The sequence below is a fragment of the Falco biarmicus genome, assembly GCF_023638135.1.
Source record: "Falco biarmicus isolate bFalBia1 chromosome 22 unlocalized genomic scaffold, bFalBia1.pri SUPER_22_unloc_2, whole genome shotgun sequence".
NCBI classification, from domain to species: domain Eukaryota; kingdom Metazoa; phylum Chordata; class Aves; order Falconiformes; family Falconidae; genus Falco; species Falco biarmicus.
This window is the reverse complement of record NW_026611668.1, coordinates 68,742-77,812: the sequence shown is the minus strand read 5'-3', so window position 1 is coordinate 77,812 and position 9,071 is coordinate 68,742. Positions and strand designations below refer to the sequence as shown.

The window sequence follows — 9,071 nt, the reverse complement described above, 5'->3', positions numbered from 1 at the left end:
ACAGGGGCACACGGGATCACTGGGATCTCCTGAGGGCACACGGGATCACACAGGGGCACACGGGATCACTGGGATCTCCTGAGGGCACACGGGATCACACAGGGGCACACGGGATCACTGGGATCTCCTGAGGGCACACGGGATCACACAGGACCACTGGGATCTTGGAGGGCACATGGAGCACGTGGGATCACAACAGGATCACTGGATCCTGCAGGGGCACACGGGATCACACAGAACCATGTGGGGTGTCAATGGGATCTCCCTGGATCTCCTGGGACACACGGGGTCACAGGGGAACACACAGGGCACATGGGATCACAGGGGATCACAGGGGATCTCATGGCTCCCATAGGACTGAGTAGGGTCCCCCGGGGCCCGATCCTGCCCCCCCCCCCCCCCGGTCCAATCCTGCCCCGCAGCCCCTCCCCCCCCAGCCCTGATCCTGCCCCCCCAGGCCCGATCCTGCCCCCTCGGGCCCTGATCCTGCCCCACAGCCCTCCCCCCCCGTGGGCCCAATCCTGCCCCACAGCCCCCCCCCCCCCGTGGGCCCAATCCTGCCCCACAGCCCCCCCCCCCCCGTGGGCCCATCCTGCCCCACAGCCCCTCCCCCCCCGTGGGCCCAATCCTGCCCCACAGCCCCTCCCCCCCCGTGGGACCAATCCTGCCCCACAGCCCCTCCCCCCCCGTGGGCCCAATCCTGCCCCACAGCCCCTCCCCCCCCGTGGGACCAATCCTGCCCCACAGCCCCTCCCCCCCCGTGGGACCAATCCTGCCCCATAGCCTCATTTCCCCCCATGGGCCCAATCCTGCCCAATTCCCCCCCCCGTGGGCCCAGTCCTGCCCCCTCCTCACCACCCCCCACCCCCCCACAGGCGCCGCCGGGGCCGGCGGAGGATGGCGAAGCTGCTGGTGCCCCTGGTGATGCTGGGGGCGGTGGCGGGGGTCCCACCGCTGCCCCCCCCGCTGCCTCTGCCCGGCGGCCCGCCCCCAACCCCACGCTGCTGTGCGCCCGCACCGGCCTGCTGGCCGTGCCGCCCAGCCTGGACCGCGGCGCCGTGGAGCTGCGCTTGGCCGACAACTTCATCGGCGCCGTGGGCCGCGCCGATTTCGCCAACATGAGCAGCCTGGTGCACCTCACCCTCTCCCGCAACGGGCTGCGGCGCCTGGCGCCTGGCGCCTTCGCCGACCTCCGCGCCCTCCGCGCCCTCCACCTGGACGGCAACCGGTTGCCGGCGCTGAGCGGGGCGCAGCTGCGCGGCTTGGCCAGCCTCCGGCACCTCATCCTGGCCAACAACCAGCTGGCCGCCATCGAGCCCGCCGCCTTCGCCGCCTTCGCCGCCACGGTGGAGGACCTGGACCTGTCCCACAACAACCTGCCGGCGCTGCCCTGGGAGGCGGTGGCCGGCATGGCCAGCTTGGCCACCCTCACCCTGGATCACAACCTCCTGGAGCGGGTCCCCGCCGGCGCGGTGGCGCGCTTACCGCGCTTGGCACGCTTGGACCTCACCGCCAACCGCCTACGGGCGTTACCGCCGGTGCCGGGGCCGCCGGGCCCCAGTTTGGCGGCGGGGGGGAACCCGCTGCATTGTAACTGCGAATTGCTTTGGTTACGGCGTTTGGCGCAACCGGGCCGGCTGGAGAGCTGCGCATCGCCACCGCCGCTCGCCGGTCGCTTGCTTTGGGCCGTGCCGGAGGAGGAATTGGCGTGTCGAGCCCCGGCCATCGCCGGCGCCGCTGCCGATCCCGCTGCCGTCTTGGAAGGCCAACCCTTACGGTTGGGTTGCGCCGCTGCTGGCGATCCGCCGCCGGCGTTGCACTGGTTGGGTCCGGACGGGCGGTTGGTGCAGAACGGTTCACGCCGCGCTGTCGGCCCCGACGGCTCCTTGGAGCTCCGGGTCGCCACGCTGGGCGACCACGGCGCCTTCACCTGCGTGGCTTCCAACGCCGCCGGCGAGGCGGCCGCCCGTGTGCAGGTAGCCGTCTTTCCGCTCCCGGTTGCCCGCGAGGATGGGGATGGCGACGGCGAAACGGCGGCCGGCCCTTCGGATATGGCTCGCGCCGGCGGCAACGAGACGTGGGTGCCGGGCGAGCGGCGCGTGGTGGCGGCCGAGCTGACGGCCACGTCGGCGCGAATACGCTGGCTGCCCCAGCGCCACGTCCCCGGCATCCGCATGTTCCAGGTCACCTACAACAGCTCCCTCGACGACTCCCTCGTCTACAGGTGGGTGCTGGGGGGTCGCGGGGTGTTGTGGCGCCATGGGGGTGGGGGTGGCAGCCCCCCCACGGGGGTGTCTGGCATCACGTGGCACAGCGGGGGGGGGGCGGCGGTGCGGGGGGACAGGCGGCGTCACACAGGGACACACGGCATTGCATAGCGTGACGTGGCGCCGCGTGGGACATCTGGCATCGCACGGGGACACACACGGCATTGCATGGCATGATGTGGCATTGCATGGGGACATGTGGCATCGTGTGGGGACGCGATGCATCACACAGGGACACGTGGCATCACCTGGGGGCACGTGGCATCATGTGGGGACATGTGGCGTCACACAGGGACACATGGCATTGCACAGCATGATGTGGCATCGCATGGGGACACGATGCATCACACAGGGACACGTGGCATCGCGTGGGGACACGTGGTGTTGCGTGGTGACACGTGGCATCGCATGGGGACATGTGGCATCATGTGGGGACACATGGCATCACATCGGGACATCTGGCATCACACGGGGACACATGGCATTGCATGGCATGATGTGGCATTGCATGGGGACATGTGGCATCGTGTGGGGACGCGATGCATCACACAGGACACGTGGCATCACCTGGGGGCACGTGGCATCATGTGGGGACATGTGGCGTCACACAGGGACACATGGCATTGCACAGCATGATGTGGCATCGCATGGGACACGATGCATCACACAGGGACACGTGGCATCACCTGGGGACACGCGGTATCATGTGGGGACATGTGGTGTCACACAGGGACACATGGCGTTGCACAGCATGATGTGGCATCGCATGGGGACACGTGGGATCGCATGGGGACACGTGGCATGTGCGGACACATGGCATCGCATGGGGCCATGTGGTGCCACATGGGGCCATGTGGCATGGGGACACATGGCATTGCATGGCGTGGCGTGGCATGGCGTGAGGACACGTGGCATGGCGTGGGGCCACGTGACATCACCCAGAGCCTTGTGGCCTCGCACGGGGCAACGTGACATCACGGGGGGGGGGGTGGGGCACATGACATCACACGAGGCCATGTGACACCACAGGAGGCCACATGGCATCACCCGGGGACCGCGCGGCATCACACGGGGCCACGTGGCATCGCATGGGGCCATGTGACGTCACGGGTGGGGGGGGGTCATATAACATCCCCCGAGGCCACGTGACGTCACACGAGACCATGTGACATCACGGGAGGCCATGTGGCATCCCCTGGGGACCACACGGCATCGCGCGGCGTCGCACGGGGATGGTGTGGCATTGCACGGGGGGCCACGCGTGGCCCCCACCCCACCCCACCCCACCCCCCGCCCCTCCCCCCAGGCTGCTGCCCCCCTCCAGCCGGAGCTTCGTGCTGCGGGACCTGGCGGCCGGGCGCCACTACCAGCTCTGCGTCACGGCCCTGCACGCCGAGGGGGTCCCGGCGGCGCCCACCGCCCGCGGGCTGGGCTGCGTCCGCTTCGCCACCCCCGGGGGGGCCCCCCGGCTGCGCCGCCCTCCCCCGCCCCCACTTTTTGGGGGGCACCGTCATCATCGTCATCGGCGCCGCCATCGCCGCCTCCGTCCTCGTCTTCATCCTCATCCTCACCGCCCGCTACAAAGCGGCGGCCGCCCGCCGGCCCCCCGCCGCCGTCGCCAGCGTCTGCTCCCAAACCAACGGCGCCCACAGAAGCCCCGAGCCGGCGCCGCCGCCCCTCCCTGCCCCGGCACCCATGGGTGCTACCGGCGGGGGGGCGCGGGGGCTGTTCCCCAGCCACAGCTACCCCCGGCGCGCACGGACTCGGCGCCACGGCTCGCTGCCGCGCCTCGACCTGCCCGAGGGGACCCCCCCGCTGCGCCCCTCCTTCGGCAGCACCCACTGGATGCTGGAGAGCACCGTCTGAGGGGGGGGGGGGAGGGGGGGCAAGGGTGGGGGAAGGGGTGGGTAGCACCCATGGGTGCCCGGGTGGCAACGGGTCTTGGCGCATCGCCGGGCGCTCCTGGGTCATTACGGGCGCCCCCCGGGGTGGCCAAATGCGCCCTGGGGTGCCCCTGGGTGCCCGAGTGCACCCTTGGGTGCTTCTGTGTGCCCTTGAGTGCCCGAATGTGCCCTTGGGTGCCCCGGGTGCCTGAGTGCACCCTTGGGTGCTCTCGGGTGTCCGAACGCGCCATTGGGTGCCCCTGGGTGCCTGAGTGCACCCTCGGGTGCTTCTGTGCGCCCTTGAGTGCCCGAATGTGCCCTTGGGTGCCCCGGGTGCCTGAGTGCACCCTCGGGTGCTCTTGGGCGTCCGAACGCGCCATTGGGTGCCCCTGGGTGCCTGAGTGCACCCTTGGGTGCTTCTGTGCGCCCTTGAGTGCCCGAATGTGCCCTTGGGTGCCCCGGGTGCCTGAGTGCACCCTTGGGTGCTCTTGGGTGTCCGAACGCGCCATTGGGTGCCCTGGGTGGCCTGAGTGCACCCTCGGGTGCTCCTGTGTGCCCTTGAGTGCCCGAATGTGCCCTTGGGTGCCCCTGTGCACCCTTGAGTGCTCCTGTGCGCCCTTGGGTGCCCCTGGGTGCCTAAGTGCGGCCTTGGGTGCCCCCATGCACCCCTGGGTGCTCCTGCGCACCCTTGGGCGCTCCTGGGGCCCCCTGTGCACCCCCTGGGTGCCCGTACGGAGCCATAGCTGGTCGGATGCAGCCCCAGCACCCTGGGTGCCACCGGGTGCCCGCCCACACCCATGGGTGCTCCTCCAGGACCCCCCCGGGCACCCGTGTGCTCCCCCTCGCCCCCATCGGTATCCATGTGCCCCTCCCCCACCCCCTTCCCGGGGCACCCGTATGCAACCCAGTACCTACCTGCCCCCCTCCGTGGGCACCCTGACACACGTGGGCACCCACGTGCGTGCCCTGACACGTGTGGGCACCCCGACATGTGTGGGCACCTGCGTGGGCACCCTGCCACGAGTGGGCACCCTCACGTGTGCCCCAACATGTGAGGGCACCCTCACGTGTGCCCTGCCACGCGTGGGCACCCCGACACGCCTGGGGCTCCCCGGGGGAGGTGCACCCTGGGACTTGTGCGCACCCTGCCACGCGTGTGCGCCCTGCCACGCGTGTGCGCCCCAACACGGCGTGTGCACCCCAACACGCGTGTGCACCCCCGGCCTGCCCCCCGCCGTGGTGCCTTTGGCCGGGCCGGCGGCGGGGGGGGCCCCGCACACGCCACTGACATGTCTGCACAGATGACACGAGAACCGCAGCCCCCCCCCCTCCCCCCAACAGAACCCCCTCCCGGGGGGGACCCAAACGCCTGGGTCCCCCTGGGTCCCGCCCCTCGGGTCGTGTCCCCCCCCGCCCCCCCCGGCCCGGGGCCTCCTATCTGGCTGGTCTGGATAACCCCGTGGGGGTCGGCCCCCCCGGCCCCCCCATCACCCCCCCCAGCCCCATTTACCCCTTCCCCCGCTGCCCCATCACCCCCCTATTTTCCCCTGCCCCCTCCCCCCAACCTACCCCCTCCCCCCGTTGCCCCCTCCCCCCCACCAGCCGCCCCCCCGGGCCCCCCCGGCCCGCTGCAGTGTTTAACACAAGTTTTTACATTAAAAACCTGTGCCCCCCCCCGCCCGGGGCGATTAAACCTTTTGTGTGTGAAGAGGAGGGGGAGCTGCTCTCTCTGTGGGGGTGGGGGGTCCCCCTTTTACTTGGGGGGGGGGGGTGCGTGTGTGTGTGGGGTCGTCTTCCTTGGGGGGTGGGAGTCGCAGGGGTCCCCACTGCCGGGGAGGGGGCATTGCCCAGGGGGGGTCCCACTGTGCGCGGGGGGCGGGGGGGTTCCGGGGGGTCCTCTCTGTCTGGAGGGGGGTGCCTTCTCTCTGCGGGGAAGGCCAGGGGGGTCGTCTCCCCGGGGGGGGGGGGGGTCCCCTCCGTCTAATTGGAGGGGCCCGGGGGGGTCCAGGGTCCCCCAGCCTCATCCGAGCCTCTCAAGAATCCCCCTGTCCCCGCAGCTGCCCGCATGCAAATGAGCTCATTAGCATGCTAATGAGGTGGGCGCGGTGGACAGTGGCTGAGGTGGTGGGGGCGGGGATATGCTAATGAGAACGGGTAATTAACTCCCCCCCCCCCCCGTTGCCTGGTTACCGCTGCTGAGATACGGGGGGATGCAGCTGCCGCCGGCGCCATAGCAAGGGCGTGGCAGCACCTCATTAATATGCAAATAAGGGGCGTGACTTGCACCCCTCATTGCTGCTGGGCTTTTGCTAATTACCTCCTCCGATAATTACCCTGCCTCATTTGCATACAGCTCCCCAGCCTGGTCTTCCCGCCCCCCCCCCAGTTTCCCCAAGGGCAAGGCCACATCGGGGGGGGGGGGGAGGGGGGGATGGGGGGGATGGGCAGGACAGCTGGGTCCCTTCCCACGGGGAGGGGGGGGTGAGATTTGAGGGGGGGGGCAGCTGGGTCCCTTCCCAGGGGGAGGGGGGGTGAGATTTGAGGGGGGGGGCAGCTGGTTCCTTCCCAGGGGGAGGGGGGGTGAGATTTGAGGGGGGGGGGCAGCTGGGTCCCTTCCCAGGGGGAGGGGGGGTGAGATTTGAGGGGGGGGGGGCAGCTGGGTTCCTTCCCAGGGGGAGGGGGGGGCACCTGGGTCCTGTCCCGGGGTGGAGGCCTGCATCCCTCAGGGGGGCCCCGATGCCAAGGTCTTTTTCTGGGGGGTGGGGGCTTCATGGGGGGGCTGCACCTCTTGGCAGGGGGGGTTGGACACGTGGGTCCTTTTGGGGGGGAGGGCACAAACACCTGGGTGCTTTGGGGGGGGGGGGGGCACAAACACCTGGGTGCTTTGGGGGGGGGGGGGCACAAACACCTGGGTGCTTTTGGGGGGGGGGCACAAACACCTGGGTGCTTTGGGGGGGGGGGGGCACAAACACCTGGGTGCTTTGGGGGGGGGGGGGCACAAACACCTGGGTGCTTTTGGGGGGGGGGGGCACAAACACCTGGGTGCTTTGGGGGGGGGGGGCACAAACACCTGGGTGCTTTTGGGGGAGGGGCACAAACACCTGGGTGCTTTTGGGGGGGGGGCACAAACACCTGGGTGCTTTTGGGGGGAGGGGCACAAACACCTGGGTGCTTTTGGGGGGAGGGGCACAAACACCTGGGTGCTTTGGGGGAGGGGCACAAACACCTGGGTGCTTTGGGGGGAGGGGCACAAACACCTGGGTGCTTTTGGGGGGGGGGGGCACAAACCCTGGGTGCTTTTGGGGGGAGGGGCACAAACACCTGGGTGCTTTTGGGGGGAGGTGGGTGCTTTGGGGGGAGGGGCACAAACACCTGGGTGCTTTTGGGGGGAGGGGCACAAACACCTGGGTGCTTTGGGGGGGGGGGCACAAACACCTGGGTGCTTTCCCTGCTGGAAAGGTGCCCCCCCGGCCCCCGCCGCGTCCTTGGACCTGGGTATATCTAGGCAGCGCCGGGCGCAGCGGCAGGGGGGTTGGCGATGGCGGCGCTGGTGGTGGCGACGCTGGTGGCGGCGGTGCTGGCGGGGGCCGAGGCGCAGTGCCCATCCCCCTCCGACCTACGGACGGCCAACGGCACCCGCATCTGCGCCCAGCTCTACGCCGACAACAGCCCTTACTACGACCAGTGCTGCGCGGGACCCGTCCTGGTGGTAGAACCTGGCGCCGACGTCCCCTACATGCCCCGCGGCTGGGCCGGCCGCGTCTCCTCCTTGGTGGTGGGCACCCGCTGTGAGCTGACCGTTTGGTCTCGGGCTGGCAAGAAGGGGAAGATGCGGCGTTTCGGGGCCGGCGCGGTGCCGCGGTTGCAGGAGGTACGGCGGGGGCTCTTCGGCGACTGGGATAACGCCATCAGGGGTTATTATTGTAGCTGCAAGTGAGGCGGGCGGCGGCGGGGGGGCGGCACACGGCGGCGGTCAGCGGAAGGCGGCATGAGGCGACGCAGGCCGGTCGGAGGCAATGCGGGCAAATGCAAGTCAATGCGGGTCAAGGCGAGTCAACGTGGGGGTCAAGGCGAGTCAACGTGGGGGTCAAGGTGAGTCAACGTGGGGGTCAAGGCGAGTCAACGTGGGCCAAGACAAGCCAACGTAAGTCGACGTGGGCCAAGACAAGCCAACGTAAGTCGACGTGGGCCAAGACAAGCCAACGTGAGTCAACGTGGGCCCAGACCAGCCAATGTGAGTCAACGTGGGCCAAGACCAGCCACAACGTGAGTCAACGTGGGCCAAGACCAGCCACAACGTGAGTCAACATGGGCCAAGACAAGCCAACGTGAGTCAACGTGGGCCAAGACAAGCCAACGTGAGTCAACACAACTCAATGTGGGCCAAGACAAGTCAACGCGAGTCAACGTGGGCCAAGACAAGCCAACGTGAGTCAACACAACTCAATGTGGGCCAAGACAAGTCAACGCGAGTCAACGTGGGCCAAGACAAGCCAACGTGAGTCAACGTGGGCCCAGACCAGCCAACGTGAGTCAACGTGGGCCAAGACAAGCCAACGTGAGTCAACACAACTCAATGTGGGCCAAGACAAGTCAATGCGAGCCAACGTGGGCCAAGACAAGCCAACGTGAGTCAACACAACTCAATGTGGGCCAAGACAAGTCAACGCGAGTCAACATGGGCCAGTGCAAGCCAACCTCAGCCAAGCCAAGTCAACATGAGTCAATACAAGCCAAGCCAAGCCAACGCTGGCCAAGCCAAGCCACCATGAGCCCACTGACAGACGCGTGCTGACACACGTCGACGTGGCAGTGCCACCCCCCTGCCGCCACCCCCCCCCCGCCTCGTATAGCTCCAAGCGCAGCCAATAAAGCCTGGAGGCCGCAGCAGCTCCTGCCTCGCAGGTGCTTTATTGGGGGG

At 68.9% G+C, this 9,071-nt stretch overlaps 2 protein-coding genes across 2 annotated transcripts; both read left to right on the top strand.

Annotated features, from left to right (window-relative positions):
- Positions 1-897: 897 nt before the first annotated feature.
- On the top strand, positions 898-4,221 carry LOC130143303 (leucine-rich repeat and fibronectin type III domain-containing protein 1-like). Its single transcript, XM_056326009.1, is given in 5 exon segments — positions 898-948; positions 950-985; positions 987-2,224; positions 3,574-3,730; positions 3,732-4,221. Coding segments are annotated over 5 exon segments (1,884 nt in total). The 3' UTR covers positions 4,134-4,221.
- Positions 4,222-7,571: 3,350 nt separating this feature from the next.
- Positions 7,572-8,571, top strand: SYCN (syncollin). Its single transcript, XM_056326005.1, has one exon. It carries the CDS (start codon positions 7,689-7,691, stop codon positions 8,085-8,087), a length of 399 nt encoding a protein of 132 aa, XP_056181980.1. The 5' UTR covers positions 7,572-7,688; the 3' UTR covers positions 8,088-8,571.
- The last annotated feature ends 500 nt before the right edge of the window (positions 8,572-9,071 follow it).

Excerpts from the sequence above, each read along its gene's own strand:
- SYCN (XM_056326005.1), top strand. The coding sequence starts at position 7,689 with ATGGCGGCGCTGGTGGTGGCGACGCTGGTGGCGGCGGTGCTGGCGGGG.